General features: G+C 36.0%; 1 protein-coding gene across 2 annotated transcripts in view; it reads left to right on the forward strand.

The window, feature by feature from the left end:
- The window catches only part of ME1 (malic enzyme 1), a 155,954-nt gene that overhangs the window by 63,150 nt on the left and 69,058 nt on the right, over nucleotides 1–23,746 (forward strand). For both annotated transcript variants that reach the window (XM_054280249.1, XM_054280250.1), the window contains exons 4-6: nucleotides 1,620–1,695; nucleotides 2,879–3,040; nucleotides 23,261–23,364. In XM_054280249.1, coding sequence (XP_054136224.1) covers nucleotides 1,620–1,695; nucleotides 2,879–3,040; nucleotides 23,261–23,364 — 342 coding nt within the window. The remainder of the gene's footprint in view (nucleotides 1–1,619; nucleotides 1,696–2,878; nucleotides 3,041–23,260; nucleotides 23,365–23,746) is intronic.

Here is a 23,746-nt window from a genome sequence, read left to right on the forward strand (position 1 = left end):
AGATGCACTTTATGATTTAACAGTTCACAGGCTGTTTTATAAAATGATGCATGGTACAATACATCAGAAAGGAAGCATTATGTATTTTTCTTTGCTGTTTTGTGGATTTCGTTGTTAAGGGACATCTTTTTTCAGGTAGATGGCTCACAAATAGATATGCTTGTGTGCAGTAAATACCAGAACTTTTCAAAAGTGTGATTAAATTAACCTTCCTGTCCCTGAAGACCTGTTGCCTCCACTGGGATGGAGAAATTAATTTACTGACGGATGCAACAACCGAGAGTAAGAAACATTATTAAGAAACAACTAAGATACTTTAATATCCAGCCTGTGTGTGTTAGTTCTGAGCATGGGAAATGGACACAGAAGGAGAATGAATTAGAAATGCCAGGATGAGAGAATTTCTTCTAGGGAAAAATGCGTAAAATGAAATACTTTGGTTCATCACAACGTAGCTCACATTGCTTTTTGTCCCAAATAAAAAGGAATTTCAGTTGCATATTTTTGACATCAAAGAAGGAAAAAGACACTTAAATATGAATTACAAAATTCAATATTAAAATATAAATGGCATGATAATTTATATACAAACATATAATGTAATATGTTTGAAATATTTAAACATATGAGATTTAATATAATGTTTGGACTAATTTTTCTGTCTTGGTTAGTATGCATTTAACACTGCAGGAGATTTTTTGCTTGAGTTGGTATATGTGCAGTCATAGCTGATAAGCATTTTCTTGATTTATTATATTATTTAGACCTATAAGACCCACTTGTATGAATATGAGGTCACATTCTGGTAGACTTAGATTTCAATTATTTTTTCAATAATTTTCTCTAAGTTTAGGTTTAAAATTTTTTAAATGGGCAACAGGACATGCTTTAGAATAATTCTAGAAGATGATGCCTTATACTTAGTAATGCAAAGTGTAATTACAAGAATGCATCTTTGGCGTGGGCTTCTTCCTTGATGCTTCCTTTGTAGATTTTGAGAGATTGCATTTAAGTGCATTCAAGGGTTTTGAGAGGTGGCATTTTTCTACCATCTCACATGAAAAAAGTAGATAAGAAGTTGAATTAAATGAACTCTGAGTGGATACAAAATGACAATCTAAAGAAATAGGGAGGCTGTTTTCCAAACACATAATTCAATGCTCCTGATTTGTTTTATGTAATGATAATATCTGACTTATTTCAGGTTTTGTTCACAGCTTAAAGCTTTGGCCTATTCTTGTTTGTGAATATTAGGACTGCAGGGGCAGTAGTGATTGCTGTCATAGGAGGAACTAATTTTGTGAGGAGGGACAACAAATGAACACATTGGAACAGACCAAGGGCTGAGTGCATTGGTTTCAGAAAGGACTCTTACAGGTTCTCTCTGCTCAGTAAAGCTTTGCTGAGTTACTTATTCTCTGACTTCTAAATGCAGATGATTGGTTTACTTTTTCATACAAAATTAAGCTCTACTATTGAACTGAATGTATGTATGTTAGAAACACATTTGCATAGGTTTAATGTATTATTTTATTCAGTTATACTTACTTTATTTCTATTATATTGATTTAGAATTATTTAGTTACCTGTTTATATGAAAAGTACTTTTTTATTTGCAGAGGTCTTTTTATTTCTATCCATGACCGGGGTCACATTGCTACAATGCTTAAATCCTGGCCAGAAAGTGTCATCAAGGTAAGTAAAGTTTTAGGTGCGTAACAAAGCTGATGCTGTTTTGTACCCAAGATGAATTGGTTAAAATATTTTTATGAGCTTTTTATCAGTTTAGATTTTGGTGATTTCTTAATTCATTTTTTCAATAGAAAGAATGCTATTATAGCCAAAGTTTGAGGCATTTAAACACTTTTTTAGCTGTAGGTGTCCTTTACTGATAATTGGTCAATTGCATTGAATATTATGTAAAAAAACACCCTGAATGCTTTTTCTGCATATCAGGAAATCAGAGAATGGTTGAGGTAGGAAGGTGCTTATCTAGGCCATCCTCCTGCTCAAACGAGGTCAGCTAGGACTGGTTACTCAGGACTATGTCCAGCCTTTGAGTTTTGAGTATCTCCAAGGGTAGAGACCCCACACGATTCTTGGCAACCACGCTCTAGAGTTTAAGTAATAGTTCTCCACTTACAGTGCTTCATGATCTCTCTTAAAAAAACCCTTTAATTTCCAACTAAAATGGCTTGCTACTGAGTATGACAAGAAAATTATTGTGTTGTCAGCTGTTTGCCATACTGAGCACTTCTCTCCTTTATTATGAAATTTCTTATTAGCATAGACAGTTTTTGGGGATTACTAAATTATTATATTTCTGTCAATGAGAACATGTGCTTCCTGATATGTGTAGGTATGATGGAGTGTGTTATTTACTCAAGGGAGGAAGACATAGATCTTTGAAGGGTAAGAACCAGGTACTTGTAGACAGCCATGACAAAGGCCAGTAGGAGTGACTGGCTCTGGTTCTGCTGAAAACAGACATGACAAAACCCAGGAGTTTGTGGTTCTTCTTTTTTTGTGGATAACTTCCTTTCCCTTCCTATTCTGTTTTCATGCTGTTGACAGAAAAATGTGAGAGGGAACAATACCAGTTCTCTTGTAATGTAATACTAAATACTAAATCCCTTGTGTATTCTTAAAAGTTTTACGTGAAAGCCCCATTTAGAGTGAAGCAAGGGTCTAAAATAGTGTAACAAAACCACAGTAAAATATAATAAAACAATTTTTTGCTTTTGTTATACTGTTGATTTAATTGCACCTGTTACAGTTTATACATGTAAAATAAAAAATTATGGTAAGAAAATAATGGAATACTTGGTACATAAAAACAAGAAAGTGATTTTTACAATGCCTTCATTTCTTCCTCCAGGCTATTGTGGTGACTGATGGTGAACGTATTCTTGGGCTTGGAGATCTTGGCTGTTATGGAATGGGCATTCCTGTTGGTAAACTGGCACTTTATACAGCATGTGGAGGAGTAAAACCTTATCAGTGTCTACCAGTGATGTTGGATGTGGGAACAGATAATGAGGTAACTCCTTTTCTGAAGTGTAGTCAGGGGTTTTGTTACAATACTGGCTTGATTCTGTGCTAACTAAAAAGTCATAAGGAAATGTCTCATCGTAATTTACAGTGTAGGTATACTCATCCTAATGTGCAGTGTGGACTGTTCTGTAATATTTATGTAATTAAGGACACTGTTGTGCTTCATACACTGCACATGTTAAAATATGATGTGGGAAATTTGGTCTCAAGAAGAGGAGGGTCATAGAGTTAAAAATATAATTCAAGGCAGTGTTCATTCTCCAGTTCTGTCACAGAATTTCTCTACAGTGTTTTTTGATGTGAACTTTGAATTCAGATTCAGAATAACTATTTCATTTTGGTGAAATGCTTGAGGCTGTAGTCTGATCTGTGCTGGTAAGGGGTGTGTATGTAATTCAGTTGTGTGTTCCCTTTAGTTATAAAAAGCACTGTAAATTTTTCCCAACTGAGGTTCTAGTGCTTCACGTAGGTGGACCTTACCCTCTTTAACTTGGCTTCCCATTTGTGTGAAATTCAGAGATTTAACTTGTTGAGAATTGACTCTCTTCTTTACAGTACTCTTGGGATTACTGGTTAATTACTTGGCCTTGATCTCCCCTTTTTTTTGTCTGAAAGAATATTGCAATACTTGAAGACTCTGAATGATGTCAAACTAAAAAGAAAACCACCTGCAATGTATTTACGCTTTTGTAGAAGTAAATATATTGTATTATAAGTAATACATGTGTTAAACTTGATGCATGATAAATGTATCAGAGATTTATGAGTATTATAGCTAAACAAAGCATTCCTGCACCAGTAAATTCAGCTGGAGCTTCTGGATTGTTGGGTTGGATGTGTGCATCTTCAGCTTTATACACACACCCTCACCCCTGCCCCAGTGGGGTCATTTAGACACTGCATGATGAAAGCATTACTGAACAAGAAATGTCTGCTCCCTTCTCTCTCTGTCCTACCAGAGCCCCCTTCTAAAAGCAGACAGGCTTTCTTGTGAGATGTGTCTGAGCACTGTAGCAAGTAGCCATATCAATTCACATATAAGTCTCATTAGCTATAAAACGTTTTTAGTTTTGGTTTGAGCAGTTATTTTGGTTTTGAGCAGTTGGGCCAGTTTTGTAATCCATTAATGAATGTTTCTTGGCAGTTAATGGCTACTTCTGTTACTTCAGTAGGCTTTTCATTTTGCTTTTATGCTTGTGTTTCATTGTAATTTTAACTTTTGTGTAGCATATTATTTTCTTGAAAGATATCAAACATCTATATATACACACAGCAGCAGCAAAACGGGCTTATTTGTGTTACTAGCCCAACTTTTATGTCACTGTTCTTGTGATTAAGCATTGAGTTCAATTTCTGTGAAGGAGTGGCACACAAAGTATTACAATGTGCATAAAATTTGTGTGACCTGAAGTTTGTTGATGCTCTGAAATACCTTCTGATCAGGAGGATGCCTTTATTATTTTTTTTTTTTTCATTTTGTGATATGGCTTCTTATTAGGACCATAGGGAATGAGACCTCTGAATTTGGCTCTTGGGTTGGGAACAGGTGTGACTTTGTTGTTGTACCCCTAAACTGATTACATGACATGGGCCTGATAGTATTCACTAATGGGAGCTTGGATATAGTTCTCAGGCTTCTTTATCAAAGTCAGGGATCCTATGGCACCATCTCTCTTAGTTTCTTCCCTCAACATCCTTTCTCTCACCAGTGGGACATCCCTGTTCCCTCCTTAACACTTATGTTCGTGTAACCAGTTGATGAGTCACTACAGAGAACTGAAATGACCAAAAAGCATCCATATTTTGCTGGCTAAACTGATTATATTAGGCCAAGCTGGCATGGAATTGCAATGCCTTATCTTTAAAGCTAAACCTCTTGAACAAATAAGTGTATTTTTAGGCTGTATTTTCTTAGTCTAGTCAGGATTTTCCATAGTAAGACACAACAGAAATCACTCTTGCAACTTGTGCATATATAAATAATAATTATGTTGAACATGTTTTTTTAAATGTGCAGATGTTTTCCATTTAGATTAATTCCTTCTCCCATTCTGTGGGGGCCTCCCTGCTTCAAAGGAAGTTTTAAAAATGTACTTTTGGCAACTATAATGCGGAGGTGCACAACCTGAAAATTTTCCAGAAAGATTAATTCTTATTCAAAAGCAGGTTGCAAAAACCCCCAACTTCACAAGCTTTCATCCCATTTTGTTTTGTTGTGTACAGAACTCAAACAACAAACTTTGAGGAGCAACACACTCAATTTGAGATGGTTATTATTAAAGTCCTTTTTAGTGTTGGTTTTAGCAGAGGCATTTTTAGCTAGGATATTATCCTGTTACTCATAAAATCAAGGAGAGAAAAGAGAAGCAAGTAGAGCATTTTTATACAATTGCCTATATAATAAGCAAGAGAAATGGAAACTGCTTATTTATGGTTAAAAACTTGACCTAGTAGAAAGTCCCGTGTGACCAAGCCAGTAAATGGTTCCATGTAGTCAGTGTGGGACTGAGTGTCCAAAAGAAGCAGTGTTGACTGCTGCCAAAAATAACAGGCCTGTTTTGTAAGGTATTGACAGGGCAAGTAATTACTGAGGAACATTTTTATTCAAAGCATTTAAAATGTTATTTGGAGTACTGCTAGTTATTTACTACAAACCATGGCAATCTCACTAGAAGGTATGCCTTACCAGGAGCCGTGTATATTTCAGGTGTGAGGATGGTGCTTCTTAGGTGGGACTTCAATGCAATGAAAACATACTGAGGCATTAGTCTGAGTGCTGATATGAAAGTGTTGGAAATCCTGAAGTGGTATGACCTCTGGATCCCAAGTGTTCATCTAATTTTGCAGAGATATATGTTAAATCACCTTGCAATGTTTAAAGAAATAGACTGTAGAAGAAAAATGAATAATTGTCAAGATATACACAGCTGCAATTTTGTGGAGATTTACCTGAAACACATGTTCAGCACTGGAAGAGGGATGGTTTAAGGAGGATGGAAAGAATCAAGCTGGATCAAAGGGAAACAGTTAAACATCAAAATTAGAGTGGTGATTGTTTTCTGCTTAAAAGATGTGGATAAACTCTCACGAGATAAACAATGTTGAGACAAGCCTTGTTGGCTAAAAATTAGTCTGGCTTACAGGGTTGTGAATACTGGCAGTTTAATAAAATCAACTGAACAGCAAAGCCTAGTAATAGAAACCAAGGTCAGAAACTATCCTTATAGGCAGTAAAAAAGCAAAAGACACTAAAGAAAAGTAACTTACTGAAAATAATTATGAATAGTAAGAATGAGGTTTTCTGTTTTTCCTGATGCTTTTCCTTAGTGATAGTACTTATGGAAGTATTAGATTGACCCTATAAATATGGTAGATACTTCTTAAATGTAAATTTCATCTATCTTGGCAAAAAATCCTATTTCCCATTTTATTAATAGCAAATGAATATGTTGAAAAAGTTTGAAAAATTTGTCAAGTTCCTTAAATCAGAATGTCCAAATAATGCTTTGTCAGTTATTTTTTAAAAAAATGTGATAAAAGCTTTCTCTGTACCATGCTGAGCTGAGTGTGAAGGAAGTACTAGTTTTTTCCGTAGGTGTATCTGGGATGAATTAAAAAAAATCAAAAAGATTAGATTAAAGGTAAGGCTCTTACTGAAAATGCAATGATCCTGGTCCAATGAGAGTTTACAGAATTTTGGTTGACTTTTTTTTTTTTACTCTTGAAAGACATTTGAATTCTTACTTCTTCTTTTAAGAAATAAGACTAATGAAAAAGCAAAGCAGGCCTCCTGTGTTACTGGAGAAAATGCAATTTAAAATATGTATTTCTGTGAAAAATAATAAAATACTTGTGGGTTTAAGGTATCTCAGGATTTTTTTTCAGCTGTGAAAAGTTCAATATCTTTATCAGTGAGGCAATATTTTATTGTTCAAGGGTCACAAAAGAGACATGGTCTTGTTAAAGTACTATTTCCAGACAGAGGAGTAATGAAATCTAGCAAGACTGATGCCTCTGATGACTTGTGTTACATAGAAGTCAAACCAATGGTGAAAGGGTTTATTTTGACCATAAAAATTTTAATCTAATACTGGATGCTTAGCAGAGGAATGAGAACTGTGTTTATTTGATACCTTAGAAAAGGAGCTTTGACAAGTTCATGGCTGCCAGACCAATTCTAAAGTAATCACATGTGTAAATTCAATACTGGCAGCGGCCAGTTGTGGGAGATTTGGAAAGATTGTGTGTTAGTTTTAAATTTAAGCCATTTACCATAAATTTTAGTTTGGGTAGAAAGCATCCAGCTTTTTCTAACAGTACCTTTACACAATGTGTAAGAGCCAGGACAGCTCATATTGAAAGGACCTTTACACAGACAGTTTCTAGCAGAAGACATCGTGGTGCTCTGAGCACCACAGTGCCATGTGGATTGCTCAGGGGTCTGAGATCATTCCAGCTGCAATGGCTGCAAAGAAGCTGGACACACAAATATTCTCTTGCCCTGTGTAGACACAGCTAAAAAGCTGATGGGTCACATATATGTACCCTTAATGTGCAGATGAATGACAATGGCCAGTTTGGTTTTAAAAAATGTGTTTCTGAACTGTTGGTTTTTTTTAAGGCTTATGTTATATTTGTAATTTTCCAATGAATTTTTCTCTTCTCCAAACTAAGAAGGGATAGGATGAGAGAAAATGGCCTCAAGCTGTACCAGGTGGGTTTTAGATGGGATATTAGGAAGAATTTCTTCACAGAAAGGGTTGTTAAACGTTGGAACAGAGTGCTCAGGGAAATGGTAGAGTCCCCATCCGTGGAGGTATTTAAAAGCTGTGTAGCTGTGGTGCTTAGAGACATGGTTTAGTGCTGGACTTGGCAGTGCTGGGTTAACAGTTGGACTCACTGATCTTAAAGGTATTTTCCAACCTAAGTAATTCTATAATTCTATGATTTAAGCACTGAAAAGTGCACAAGAGGGAGAAATATGCAGGGCAGCAGCTAGGGCAGCTACTCCTTCCTGTGTGACAGTTCAGGGACTTGTGGGTTGCTATTTCAAGTTGTTTCCTGCATGCTTGCTTTGGAATATTTTTTTTCTTTTAACTTACTAAAATATTGAAGTACAGGAATGTGATGGTTCTCACAGTTGCCCTAAATAGGTCAATGAGCATGCCCGGGCTGGCAGTTCCAACTCCTCTGGAGGAATGACAGGCATCTGTGCTGGAATATACTGTCCAGAAAAGCTGAGGTGCAAATTCAGGCTCAGCTTTTCAGCTTATCCTAGCTAGCTTTCTGTATTTCCCCATATTATTTCCAGTTGTTGTAAGAATTAGTAGTAGCCTTCCAAGATTCATAGTCTTGAGGAGTACCTACATATAAATGTGCAAATGAAAGCTGATGAGAAAACAGAAACAAAACTGCTTTTATTATTCATATTTCAACCAAAATAGAAACCTGGACAGTAGAAAACTGATTATGGGGGAAACCTGCAATTTCATACCTTATCAATCCAAAAATATAGATGTGTCAAATAAATAAATTGTGCAGAGCTGCAGGGATTTCTAAATAAAAGACAATAACAATTTGCATTCATATGTAGAGTAGTGCCACTTCTACACTTCTTTTTAAATGTAGTAAATATGTAATGGGAATGAGTATGCTCTCTTTATGAGACTAAGGATTTTAAATTTAAATTTTTAAATTTATTAATTATTATTTTAAAAAGGTCCTGTTGTAATCCCCTTGAATGATGATTGTTAGAACTGGAGACATTTCAGTGACAGTTTTACTGTAACATAGCAATAACATTTTCTGAATTCTGTGAATAGAGGTTGGTCCTGTCTATATAAAAAGAGTCTATTTTTGTATCTGGTGCAAGATGAGAATCTCATTTCTAAGTTATGTTCTCCAGTGTGCTCCCTAGTAGTTTTGCATATTTCTGCAATAAAAATGACACTATGTGTGATCAAAACAGATTTCCAGATGTGCAGCTTTTAATTTAGGTATGTTGAAATGTTACTGACCAAATTAACCTGGGTGATGGAGAGAGGCTTTTTTTATATGCTCCCAAAATAGTCAGGCCAAAGAAAGTGCTCAGAGGTAATGCTGTGGCTCAGTTGTGCTGAGTTTCAAGCATTAATAAATTAATAATAGTTAATTAATTAACTATTTATGAAATAAATATTCTGTGTATTTTTTTATTTTTTGGCTGCTGCCTGTCTGTGCCAGTCTGGTAGGAGATAATTGCACTTCCCTTTAACAGTTAAGTTTTTTTCTACAAGTGGATTTTTTCCCAGTAGATCTTGCTGCTGTACTGCCTTCTCTGGTAGTATACAGTCAGCACTTGATGAAGGGAGAAAATAGATGACCATTCCTTTCTCTTCCCCTTTCTGAACTTTGAGTTGGCAAGAAAACAATGTGATTGGATGCTAATTTCTCTGGAGTCAGTGTCATGAGTAATTTTTTCCATTCTCCAGTGTTAAGAAGTATTGAAAAGTAATATGATATCTGAACTTAAAGTCCTGTCTAGCCCATTGTGAAGGAGAAAAACTGCTTTATTTAGTCAGAATTGGTAGTCTTCTTTTAAATTTAGTCAGTTATTTGAAGTGGACTGAGTTTGTGTTAGAAGAGGGAATGAACACTGATTTTATAGATGTGTGTTCTAAAATTGAGGGGTTTAGTGTTATCTTTCCAGTATGTTTCAAAAGATCCACGTCTAAAATAAATATGGCATTATCAATCTCTCCCATACATGCTTTAGTTAAGTAACATGAACACCTGGAACTGTGCCAGCATCCATATTACACTTGCAGACTTAAAGAATGCTCTGGAGAAGGCATGGCACTTGCATCCAAGCCCACCATTTTCCCTCGGTGCAGGGACTGGTGGGTAACATATTTGAGTGGATCTCGAATACCTGACAGCTGATGTTCTTCTGTAATTTTTGAGAGTTTTCCTTTTCTTGCTCTTTAATGCTCTTATTGAATAGCTATAATATGTCTGTAATACATTCACAACTTGAAAATTTCATAAGTTATTTTTACTCAGTGCTTTAACTCAGATGGGTTGAGAATATGTAAGTGTAGTAATGAATCTAGATTTAGTAGTAATCTAGTTTTATGTAGTAATAAATCTAGATCCAAGATACTGAGATTTCCAGTGTGCTTCAGTCTTCTAAAGGCAACCTCTTTGAGTTTGTCTTTTGTCCCTAGCCTTCTGCAATTTTTTAATTACTTCTTCTTCTGTATCTTCTGTCTTACTATGTATTTCCGTGGCTATATTAAACCTTCAAGAAAATTGTGTACAAATGTCTTCTGCTTCCTAGGAATGCATTCTACTAATGATATATTAAGGGAGCTGAAACACAAAACACTGCCTACCCCTTTCATGAAGTAATTGTGCCCAGAGGGGAACAGCATTTCCCACAGTATTTAGAGCTGTTAGAAGTTTTGACTTATTTTCAAATATAGAAGATCATTTGCTATTCTTTACCATGGTGTTCCCAGGGGAGCATAGTGCATCTCCTCTCTTGTTTTCATTTAGCTCCTTTTCTCATATTTTGTTAGGCATACATCAGAAGCTGTGAGTACTAGTGCTTTTACCAATAAAACTCAAATATAAATAGGCCTGGATTTTAAACATTTATTCTCTTTAAATATTTTTCTTTGTTTCAGAATATGTACACTATCAGCATTTTCTTTAATGTTGCAGTCACTTATAATGGTCTTTGTTCTTTACTATTGCAGTAGAAAGGCATTCTGTGTTTACATTACTACTGTTATGGTGCTCATCTTCTTTTACCCTAACAGAGGGTGAAAAATACCTTGATCCTCATTTCCTGTCAGTAGCAAAAGTACTTACAGTCCTTTCTCAATACATTAAAAAAACAATGACGAAAGATTTATTTTTTCACCCGGGACTTACTGTTGTTATTACACAGCAAAACATTACTGCATTTTAAAAAATTCAACAAGGAACAGTTGTTCCTTGTTCCAGTATAATTAAATTAAAGGAGACTTTCAAGTACATATGATCTTTTTAAGATGCATGTTGTACAAAATAATATATTGTTGCATATTTCAGTGCCAGATTACATCCACCATCATTCTAAATTGCCTTTTCCTAAAGTTCTCTTATGCTTTTATAAAATACTAAAGATGTATTTGCAGTCTTCTTGTAACCATCCAGCCTTTCCATGCTGCCTATGTACTAAACCCAAATCTAGACTTTTCTGGTATACCCACTTAGGCAGCAATGTTTCTGCCTCTTTCTTTCCCATACTTAGAGTTAACTGGAATGGACAGTTATAATCTTGTGTTTGAATTATTAGTCTTGAGAGTCTGGAACCAAACGAGATAAGCTCAGAAAGACTTAAAAAGAGATGTGGGGCTTGTCATCTTAACTTAAGCTAATCCTGTTTAGCTAATTTTGTAAGGGGAACAGGTGCTGCTTCTTGTAGAGGAACTGTCTCAAATGGGTCTGATAAATTGTATTTTAAAATAGTTTTTAATATTTTTTTTACTTGTTGACTATATAAAGAGCCTAGACTAGTTTAGATGTAGAAGTATCCAGTATAGGTTCTTAAGTTAGCTAACGGGAATTCGTACTCAGTTTGCACTTCACTTGCCTCTCTCTGCATCTGATACGTGGTTACTGTGTGACTCAGGGGACTTGTACAGAGACTGAAACTTGGTTTTGAACTTATGTCAACCTCTTAATAAACAAACTCTTGTTATCTTTGAGAAGTGTCATTCTACTGCTCTATGAGAAATGCCATTCCACTGCTTAGTGTGTGAGAAGACCTTAGCAATTGTCTGCTACTTTTGATCTATTTTCATCCTTTAAATATTGTCCTTTTGGCTAGGAATATATGGTATTCTTTTTCTGTGACTCTTAATTTATTATTGTGACATTTGCTATTTATGATTATTTATTTTGTGAAATGTTCTATTTCGTTAGACCACAAAAAATGTGACAAAACTAGGTGGTGCCTCAGATTTTTGTGTTTACCAAACAGTGTGTTGGCAATGATTTTTAAGACCTGAGAAGCTGAAGAGAGGAGGGTTTTAGAAGAAAGAATATAGATGGTGACACAGGATTTAAGTCTCAGTTTCAGCTGACACTAGAGGGAACGAGCTGTGTACTTATGTTACAGGCAGTTCTGTCAGTCCATTTAATTTCTTCTTACTTCACTTTCCAGAGCAAGGGGATCTATGAAAGAGGGCTGAAATGCATATCTGGAAATGCTTGTTTTGGATAACATGCATGACTATCCATAGACTAAATTGATGGCAGACTTTGTTTGAAGATACATTGGACATTTTCAATTCTTTATGCTCAGAAGACAGCAGCAGATAGTGTTTATTTTCATTGGCTTTCACAGTAACTGCTGTCTGCCTCTTCAGCAATTTCACAGCAGTGGGGGAGACAAGAGAAGGAATGGGCATAAATATAGCTATTATCACAAAAGATAGGAAAATATATATTATTTATGGCTCCACATAAGACAGCCTAGCATCTGGGACAAAGCTTGTCAAGATTGAATTGTAAAGGTGCTCTTACAAATGTTGGCCTTGCACTAGCAAGTGTACTTTGTGCACAGAATGACTTTTTTTTTTTTTTGACTAGTGATGTGACAGATATATAGTTGAGATGCCAGCACCAAAATAATATCAACATATTTTTTCAGTCTAGGGGACACTGTTGATGTGACTTGTTGATGTAGGAGGAGGTCCAACCCATTTGGCTCTAAGAAAGAAAATGTCTGAATCTTGGCACAGGAGACAGGGACGTCAGGGTCAAAGGAAAGACCATGTGGAAATAGCTTATGGAACTGAATGAAGTAAATAGATATAAGTTTAATACAACTGAGGAGAGGTCAAAACAAGCAGTAGAGATTTATAGTTACATGTGAATAAAAAAAAAAAACCCCACTAAAATATCGGAACTGTTGGTGTAGAAACGAGATATACTGGTAACCTAGTACAAGATTTTCAGTTTTGTAAATGGTATCTGTTGATATGTTAAAAATCTGTTCAGTCTGATGTACTTGAGACACTCTGCTGTCATAATGTGTGAGCTGATACAATATTAGCAAAATCCTCTTTGTATGTATAATATTAAATATGAGAGAAAAAGTTCGTTGAAGGTTTTTTTAAGGCTTATGTTATCTTTGTAATTTTTCCAATGAAGGAAAATTATTAAGATGGCATTCTTCTGAATACTACTAATTAATAACAAGCCTTTGATGGTGTCATCTTCAAAACAATAAGTTTTTACTCTTTGCTGTTTCACTTTGTTGGTGGTTTGCTTTTTGAGTTTGTTTGGGGTTTTTTTTTCTGTATTTTTGTCTGGTTTTGAAAGCTGGATGAGTCCTTATAATTAGATATTCCAGCTGCCTATCCTAAACAAAATTTTTAAATGTAAGTGCATGAAGGGAATGATGTGTGTTTCTCGCTTTGCAAAAATGGTATAGAAAAGTTAAATGTTTTAAAAGTGTTTGACCCATCCCAAGCAGCTGTATTTTATCACTCTCTTGATTAAGCTAAAAAATGTAATGTATTGAGATAGCTACACTCCTGTTAACTACAGGAAAAAAGAAAGAAAAATATCTCCAACTTCTTTAAAGCATTTCACTGAGGCTAGAGTTGTCTTTTAGGGTACTATATAGGCTGCTATGAGCACTGCTTGGGCTCTTCATAAGGATTATTGTTTGGCCACCTTATGTGATTTATTATGAGCACTTATGGCTGGACCTTCAAGTAGATTTAGCATGTCATCCCTCATGTTTTATGAGAGCAAGAAACTTCGGAAAGTTTGGTTGCAGTAATCTGTTTCTGTAGCTTCCACATCCCATTATCCATCAGCTGTATTTCAAAGTGTAGAGTATTATAAAATGTTTCTTGATGTGTGACAGGATATGTGACTGAGTTTTTAGCCATGTAGCAGCTAGGGTTCATGAAGAAGAAATTCTAGTCTTTAGGTCTGTGATTCCTGTGAGGGGTCAGTTGTGTAGGGACATTAATGGTCCATCTGAGCCTTTTCTGTGATTCAGTAAAAGCTTTTATAGAAAGTAGATATCAGGAGTTTTAGGAGATTTCCTGTGAGATTTCTTCTGAAAATTTTATTAATAAAATAGATGAGATTTCTCAGATTTCTTTCTGACTATTGTTTGTATGTTAAAATATTAGTGATTACATGCAGCACAATGTGCTGAAGTCCTAAATGATGTTGGATTCTTCAGGACTATTGTTTTCTCAATAGGCAAATGATGAAGTTTTTCAAGGAATGCCACTGGCATGCAGACAACCATTTGTTTTCAGTTTTACTGTGTAAAAGAGTTATGCATGCTAAAATTGTGTCTGATGAAATGTTCCTCCAAAACCATGGTTCTGAGTGTCTTCCAAGTTCCAACTCAAATTGCAGGCATTTGTGGAATTGGCATTGTCCCTATCCCTCCAGACAGATGCTAACATCAGGAGAGGTCTCTCAGACTGTTAAACATAATGCAGAGTGTTTAGCTTGTTATTTTGCTTTGTTTTGTTTTCTTAAAATGCACAATGACTTACCCTCCTTGTTCTCCTTGCTAATTCTGCTAGATATGATTCTAGGTTTGAAAAGACCTGTAAGATCTCTGGGTCGCACTGTTAACCCAGCACTGCCAAGTCCACCACTAAACCATGTCCTGAAAGTGCCACATGTACTTTTAAATACTTTTAAATACCTCCAGGAATGGGAACTCAACCCCTTCCCTGCTTCTCAGCTTATTCTAATGCTTGAGAACCTGTTCTGTAAAGAACATGCACTTCATCCATGGTGACAGAACCCTGTTCATAGAAAGCATTCCATTATTTTCAGATTGGCACAATTAGCACAGGAAATGAATCTTTCTATACTTTTCCTCAATATTTTTCCAAGATCAGAAATTATTTCCCCCTCATCCTAGTAATCTTATAACCTTAGTTATGAACTGCTTGTGACAGCTGCTACTTGGTGCAGAAGTAAATGCAGATTTAGAAGAAGGACTTGATGAATCTCTATGGTGCTGATACACAAGCATGGTATTAGGAGAGCTCTGGTGCTTTAAAGATCAGTCTAACAAGGAATTTATTATGCTCGTTTTGAAGCTAATTTTTTGTAATGGAAGATGTTGGCACAATTGTATATTTAGAATTGAGCTTTTTAGGTTTTCATTTTCTAGTATGAAAAACTATCAAGCTAACTTGCTAGCTTTGAAGGCAGTTTTTTCTTTTTTCAATTACAGTACCTTCATAAATAACATCTAATCCAATCCTCAGGAAAATGCCTAATTTTCTCCTTATGAACAGGGCATGACTCATGATGGCCATCCTCTGAAACCTATATCTAATAGTTTTTGAAGGTAAACTGGTTGAAAATAATCAATATAAGCTGTTCGACCTAAAACCCGGTTCCAATGGCATTTAAATTTCAGGGAAACACTGTTATTTTTTTGCTTTATCTGTTGGCTAGCAAAGTTGTACTTGAGGTATGTTTCACTACTCAGCTCTTCCCAGGTCTTTCCTGTTTGGAAACTGCCATAAAGATCAAGGTGCACAGAGCAGTCTTTGCCATATTGTCCAAGTAAATTTACTGCAAGAATTTTTTTAATATCAATGGTAACTTACTGAAAAAGCTTTGTTATTGTTGTGTGAATCTTTTATACTGTATACTGGAAAGGTGAGTAGGTGGAACAAAAGCTAAATTGCTTAGAAAAAGATATAATTCATCTGATGTCAGATGTATTATTGCTTTAAAAATTTTTAAATTTTAGTATTCAATGAAAAGTATGGCAATATATGGTTAGCCTAGCTGTAGTGTGTATTACTTGCAGTCTTCAGAGCCCATCAAGTAGAGAGGTTCAGGTATCATTGTGATATCCAGTTTGTTTCAAAAGGAACTTCTTGAGCATATGCATCATTAATGGACCACTGACAGTAACTAGCTGTATGTTTCAAGCTCAGAAATCTTGAATTACACCTAAAAATCATCAGAGAAAAATTATGTAAAAGTATAATTTCCATAAAATGTTTTATCATTCCCAACATTTCGGAGTTTAGCTATGAGAGTGACTCAGGTGTATCTAGAGACACACTAGAAGGCAACACTGCTCTCTGCCACTGCACCATCAACAGCCCTTGAGCTCTCCATCCATCACTTGGTTCCACAAACTGACTCATGGACACAAGTGAGTCATTCCCCAAACACAAATGCATTGTCTGACTTGGAAGAGACAGCAGTCTTTTGAAAAACCTGAAAAATCAAGTGCATGTTGCCCCTTGCTGCTGCAGCTTTCTGTCTTTGGATTTTGTACTTGGTGCTCCCTTGCTAATGAAGGCTCACATAACCACACAGTTGTGTATCTCAGGTATGTTTGTAAATGTTACCCTCAGGGGGCTGGGTGCTCTTTGGCTTTGCGTGCTCACTCTCAGGAATGTGTTTGACTTCCTGGAGGAGCCCTTGTGGTAGCCCTGGCCCGGGATGGAGGCAGGCAGGCAGATGGTGCCGTGCGAGGGGGATGGAGGCTTGTGCCCCTGGGCACCCAGCCACGGTGTGCCCGCAGCCCTCGCACACTGGGGCCTTTATTCAGTGCCACAGACATGCGCCGGAAACATCCCACAGAATGTCCTTGGCACAGCCCGGCTCTGTGCAGTCTTGCTTGGGGATGGGCTGTGGTAATTTCATAGCGTGTTACAAGATTCCTTTATGAGGCATTCTTTCCAGCCATTAGAGGGATTTTTATTTGGTTGTTGAAGTTCTCTGGAGCTGACAGTTTTTCAGCTGGGCAAGGCTGTCTGCATGCGTGGGAAATCACTGGAATATAAGCGACAAGGTTCAGTGAGCATTCCGAACTACAACTGGTAATTCCTCTTCAGGTTAGAAATGAATACGCTCCCTGAGCAGAAGCAAGCACAGGATGTAAAGGTCACATTGACACTTTAATAACCTTATGAAATTAAATAACAAGTTGGGCTTAATAAATGAAACCTGTCTTTATGGAGAAATAATTTCAAATGTCTAGTCTGGGTGTGCAAATCTATAGTATCATTATACATATATGAAAGAGAATATATTCTCTGTTTTTTTTACCCCAGCCTTAAATTCTTTTAAGCAGAATTTTTAAACACCATAACTACTTTTCTGTTACATTAGGGTATTGCTTCATCAGAGTTTTAATAAATTTTTATATTTTAAGCTGTCTCAAAAATTCATAATACTCTTTGCGAGTAACTTTATTCCATAGAAGTCATTCCTTTCAAGCACTGCATTCAAGATTGATTACAAAGGAGCACTATGAATGTATTATCTTTTAAACTTTTGACTATTGAAGGTCTAGAATTTTGTCTGAGCAGACAAGGGACAATTTTCAGTGATGTTTTTAGGCTTACAGGTGGGAAAATAGTAATTATAGTGTGGCCATATCTTTGTCTCTAAAGAACTGACAGCTGCTTGGTTTTGGTAAGGTGAGCACAGCTGAGATTGACTGTCAAAACTCATGTCTGGTGTATGGGGTTTTTCCTCCTTTTTTAATAGCTAGAATGACCCATTTTACCAACTTACCATAGAATACCAATTTTTGGCATTCTGTGTTGGGATCTTTTGTGACATCCTGTCCTATGGAGGAGCCCATGGAGGAAATTGAGGGACAAAGCGAGCTACTGCTCTGTATGCCTGTGCCTTTTTTTGGGATGTCTGGATAAAGTATTAGCTGAGACTCCCAAAGATGAGATCTCCTTCTTTTAGAGAGAAACAGAGAGTAAGGCTCCTTTTATTCTTGTGCAAGAGGCCCTTTGCTAACATTTGCAAATGTGTTGATAAAGGTCTGGTGTTTAGATAGGAGGGGCTGTGATTTCTTAGTGAGTATGTCATATGGCTAGTGTAATTCAAAAAAAACAAAATCTCAGAAAAAAATCTTTAGTTCTTTGATTATGCAACTTATTTTTGCAAAGTATTCTACACCCTCAAACCCAATTAGTAACATTGAACTCATCCAAAGTTCACATAGAATTTGGAAACACAGAATTTGTTACACATTTTAAGAGCATCATCCTGTATTTCAGGCTTCAAAACAAGCTTATTCAAAGAAAAGAAAGACCTTCTAGTCTACTATAAGTTGAAATCTTACACACTTTTTAATGCCGTGAAAAACACTTTGCAGCTGTAAGCAGTTCTTGAAAGACAGAAAATCGTGATTCAGCATGTTAGTGCTTCCAAGCTGAAAGTTTAAATGAATGCAGATTGATTACTGGGTGATGAGTATTGATGGAAGCTGAAGTTAAGTCCAAAACATTGGCATGTTCCTAACTGGCTGACTGTTTTTATTGGAAAAAGTTTCACATCAAGTGAAATTTCAATCTTGTGGAACAAAAATAGAAGTTTGGAATATATGACTTTCCTGGAGAGCAGAAACCCTCCTTTGCTCACCAACCCTTGCTCAACCTGTTAAAACTGAGACCAGAAAGTTACAAAAATAATTAAGAGTGTATTAATGTAAGAAAAATTTAAGACTTGATAAAGCAGCGGCCTTCCCTGGTGTTTTTGGTAACTGTGTGCCCTGTTAGATGAATCATCCTCTGAAATGTGTTTAATTTCTGGCATGTGGCATGTCTTTGTCCCAAAGCTTCAGATGTCCCATACAAATACAGTTCTCTTTTAGCTCTGTAATTGTGACTCTAGTGCAAATCATTTCCCATTGTAGAGCTGCTGGAGGGTTTTGGCATTTTAATGGCATGGGGTTAATTGCTACTCTGAAGCATTACCATACACCAAACACTGTCTACGTAGCACTGATTGGTTCTGAACTATCTCTGCTCCATCTTTATCAGTGGAAAGGCTCAGGGTCTTGCAGATGTTCCCCTACAATTTTCCATGAAGCTGTTCACTGAAGTATGTATTTGTTCCAAAGAAACATCTCAGTGCCAAGTTTGGGAATAAATGACATTTCAGTGTGTTTGTGCTCAACTGATGAAATATTTAAGTGTGCAGTTTTCTGTTTCTCACTGGTTTGGCTTTTGTAGCTAAATTAGAGCCAGGTGCACAGCTCAGTCTTGCTTGAACTGTGATGGTTTGCTGATCTCTTTAAGTAAGATGGCATAAACGATTTACCTTTTTCTTAAAGCCCCCAAAGGTCATTACAGTTTTAATGTGCTCGGGTGGTGCTTCAAAGAACTCATTATTTTGCTCAGCTAATTCTAAATAGATCTACCTGATATTTCCACTACCACTACCAGAACTTTAAAAAAGCCCTTTATTCTTAGAAAATACTATTTCTGTTAAAGCTTAAATGTACCACATTGGTAAACCTAAATGTTTCAGAACTTTTTTTAGTCTTAGAATAAACATGTCTAAAAATAAGCTGGCATCAACTTTTTCAGTATCATGTGATACACATAACAAACCAACTAACCTGGGAAAAGGAGAGTTACGTTTTGAGAGAGATTTGATTTCCAAAAGAACAAAACAAAGTTTAAGCTTTGACAACAAGCTAGGTAACAAAAGAAACCCAAGTCATTGAGGAAAAGTACCTAATCATCGTGTCAGTTTGACATACTCGATTGTACGATGAAACTTTTTTTTTTGGTAATCGGTTTTGAAAGCCATGAAATAGTTGGTAGCAAATGTTAATCTCTCAAGATGTGTGAACCCTCTAAAAAAAACAAGCACCACGGTCCTGGTTTGCATGGTGTTGACCTGAATAAGGGGATAATGTGCTTAAGCAGCTTATTCATTCTTCAGCCGCCTTTGGAAAGGGAGCGGCTCCACAATGGTTTGCCACTCAGGGCGCAGACGTGACCACTGTTCTTTTCACTTGCTGAATGTTTCATTCTTTTGTGTCCTCCACGGGTTTCTTCATACGTTGTTCCAAACAGGACCATAAAGGAACTTTTTGGGGCTATTTCATGTCAAACTGTAACGTTTGTTAAGCAGAATGCACTGAGCTGTAAGGGAATTCTGAACTCTGAGTATATAGCTGGCCAAGCTTTTCATCAGAGATGTGTCGCTGAATTAATTGTCTCTGCTTGTGAGACTTCCCAGGCTAGAGGTTTATAAACACTCCAGAAACACTGTAATAATTCTTTTAAATATTTCAGACTAAATTTCAGCATCAAAGATAGGTGAATAAGCTCAAGCAATTGTCCTGTAAATGGAGCTGCTTTGGAGTTCTGAGTTTTTGTGTTGACTATAGATTTAAATGCTCACAGACATGAAAAATGAAGAAGTAGCAAAAGGAGTGTAGGAGCTTATGTGTGTTTAAAGGCTGATTTAGCACTTTTTTAACAGAGTAATGTGATGCCTGTTTCTCTTGAACTTTCACAGAATCACTGCCCATCTAAACCGCCTTCTTGAAGGAATCAGACTGATTCAATCTGGCTGCAAAGTGTTTTAGAAACATGTATTCAGAATTTAAAAAATAAAGGGACCAAAGATTTGTTTTTCATTTTGAGCATTGTTTTATAACATGAGAAAACAGGCATTGCTTAATAAAAAGCTTGTGGAAGCTCTTTGAAAAGAGCAAATCAGTTTAGGAAGAAAAATTAGGAGGGTTGGAAAGGGATTAAGTTATTTATTCTGAATTGGACAGTGGAACATGCTGTATCCATGCACAGGACATGGAATAGCAGAAGCCTACTGGCATGGAAAACTGCAGCAATGGGATTTTAGAAGTGAGATTGCTGCTTCGGAGTCCTACCATGATGTTCCTGACAGAGGCTCCTGAGCTTGGCTGTTCTTCTTTCCAACCTTGTGTGCTCAATCTGGTGAGAAGTGTTAACTCATATGGGCTCTCCAAAATTGCCTGAATATTTCCAGTTGTTAAAAAGTTAATTTGTACTTTGTGCAAATTCATCCTCCAGATACATAAATTTATCCTTGATTTTTCAGGTTTTCTTGAGGTAATTTTTAATAACTAGAAAAACTTTAAATGGAAATGAAAAAATAATTTCAGAAATAGTTCTTGACTATAAAGTTTTAAGTGATTATATCAAAACAAGAAGACTATACAAAAGAGAAAATTACATTGACAAATACTAGATCAAACTCTTGCCAGTTTTTCCTGAAGTATCTAGAGTAGGTACAGAATTATTATTTTGATTTTGCTGCTAGAATATGTAGCATAATGTGAATACAAAGGCAAAATTATTTCTGAAAAAAATGTGCTACTTAGACATGAATGCTGCAGTGTGTTGGTGAAGGGAATAAATAAAATATTTACAGTGTAATGATGTCACCTTCACTTAGAATGTAATTTTAATTTTGTGCTTTATTCATGTTTCACTTCAAAAAGCTGAACCAACAACCTCTGAATGGCTGTAAGTAATGTATTACAAATTGCTCTGAATTGATGAATAATTTAGCAAGAAAATTCAGCTTGATTTTTTAAAACATTCTAATCTTATTTCTTGACATCTTTGTGGAAGTGGAGAGAAATGTGAGGGAGAGACAACCATCTCTATCTATAGGTCTGTATCAGAAGCCTCCTGGGGAGGCAGAATGCCACCAAAGATTTTAACTTTCATACTGATTCAAATCATTCTTTAACAGGGGCTTGTGACCCAGAGGAATTTTTTTTTTCAGTTTTACAATTTAAAACAAAGCTGGGATGGGAATTTCGGCACTTCTCTAAAATTCAGAAATCAGATTTCTGTTTCCCAGTCTGGGTCAGGAAGAGAAAGCTTTCCAGACTTTTTGCTTAATTTTGCATTCTGAAGACTCTCACTTGGAAGACAAGTTGGTCTGTATTTTTCTTTACAATGTTTTTCTAGTTGAAGATGATGTACAAAAAATTTCTGCCACCCTGTTGAGTTTACAAATTGTTTTTGGATGAAAAATGTTTGGTCAAGCTTCTGACCTATTCTGCAAGCTGTTTGGGCATGTGTGGGAGGATTGCACACTATAGACAATGGGGAAATTAGCTTATTTGTTTTGAGAGGCATGTGAGAAATAATAACAAAGAGTGTCTTTATACCCGAGTTCCTGGGAAAGCCAGTGGAAGTGTGACACTTGCTGTGGGGAAGTATAAATTTAGTAATTAGTAAGTTATATTTGGAAATACATCAAACCTTCTAGTAGTGAAGACATGGAGTGATATAGCCTTGGTGTTTTTATGGGAAGTACGGATCATAAAGCTAAAGAAAGAAGAAGCACAAGATTTAAGCATAGACAAATTCAGAAATAATATCCAACTGATGGGACATGGATAGCTGAAATTAAGAATTCTACAATATAAACTGTTAATCTAATAAATTTGGAAGGAAAAGGGAATGGGTTGGTTATGTTTTGGCATATTAAATTTTAGAAAACTGCCCATTTTCTGAATATCAGCTCATCAACACAGTTGAAATGATGCGCTCTGGGAGAGATTTGTGAAACATTATGCTAAAATGAAGGAAAATGGCTTTTTTTAAATGTCAGAGCACTTTCAGGATATAAAGGAAAAATAGAAAATTACTAAAACTTTAAAAGACACTTTTGAAACCTGACATTTCAGAGTAAACTTTACTTTTTTACTTGGAAACTATACACTTCCTTTGAGATTAGGGTATCCCTTTTCCTTGATACAAAAGGGTGTTTCTTTATTCTCTTTATGTTTCTTTGGTCTTAATGTAGGGGTGGATAAATTAATATGTTCTTCATATGCTTGAGTTAATCCTCAAATATTGAAGTGAAGGGAGAAAGACCATCTGATTGATGCATCGAACTCTGATTTATTGATCAATCCATCACCTTAAATAACAGTGCTAACGAACTTCATGAATATTCTGTAATCCAGATTCATGATAGGCTAACAAAGAAACTTCTAACCACTCCCTTTGTTTTAGAATACTTACAATTGTTTATTAAAAACAGAACCAGAGTTCCCAAAACTTCTACATCTGTTCCCAGGGTGCCAGGCCTTCCCAGAGACGGTGTTCTGCTTGTTATGGGAAGACAGTCTGGGAACTTTATTGTTTATAAAGTGATGCCTGAGAAAGTCTAATTATTTATAGAAATCGGAAGGCTGAGAACTGTTAGAAACTGCCTTACTTTTCCCTCTTACTTTTCTCTCAATTGTATGTCTCATGGCCTTTTTCTTTAAGCCATTCTTGAACTAAACTCTCCACACTCAAACACTCTATTTTTGTCCCCTTCTTATTAACTAAGAGCATAGTATTGTAACTTGCTCATGTAATATTTCAAACATGTTTTTTTTCAACAGACATTGCTGAAAGATCCTTTGTATATTGGGCTGAGACACAAGAGAATTAGAGGTCAAGCCTATGATGATCTTCTTGATGAATTCATGCAAGCTGTGACTGAAAGGTAAGTGATATATCTGTGCTACTTATTCATGAATTCCACTGTGAACTTCATCTTGAAAGAAATAAAGGTCAGTAGCTTGTGAAAAGACAACAGAGTTGTTAGGTTCCAGATGATTTTTATTTTGAGCGTAGTATTTTAGGAGTTTATAATTGCCTTAGGCATTTACCTTCAATATTGCAGTTTCTTGACTTGTATGAGCAGCAAAATTCATCTGGATATAACTAGTTTTTCAAACTTATTTTTCAAGATTTAGATTGTTAAATATTTGCCTAATAATTTTCTGTGCCTAGTTCTGTGCCTACATGATCTCTGTCTCTGTGATTTCATATATGAGATGTGAGCAGCCTTAAAGAAGCTATCATACTTGGAAACCTCTGCCTCT

This window comes from Melozone crissalis, unplaced genomic scaffold (genome assembly GCF_028551555.1).
Source record: "Melozone crissalis strain CALT ecotype California unplaced genomic scaffold, PUWL_Pcris_2 ptg000027l_1, whole genome shotgun sequence".
NCBI lineage: Eukaryota > Metazoa > Chordata > Aves > Passeriformes > Passerellidae > Melozone > Melozone crissalis.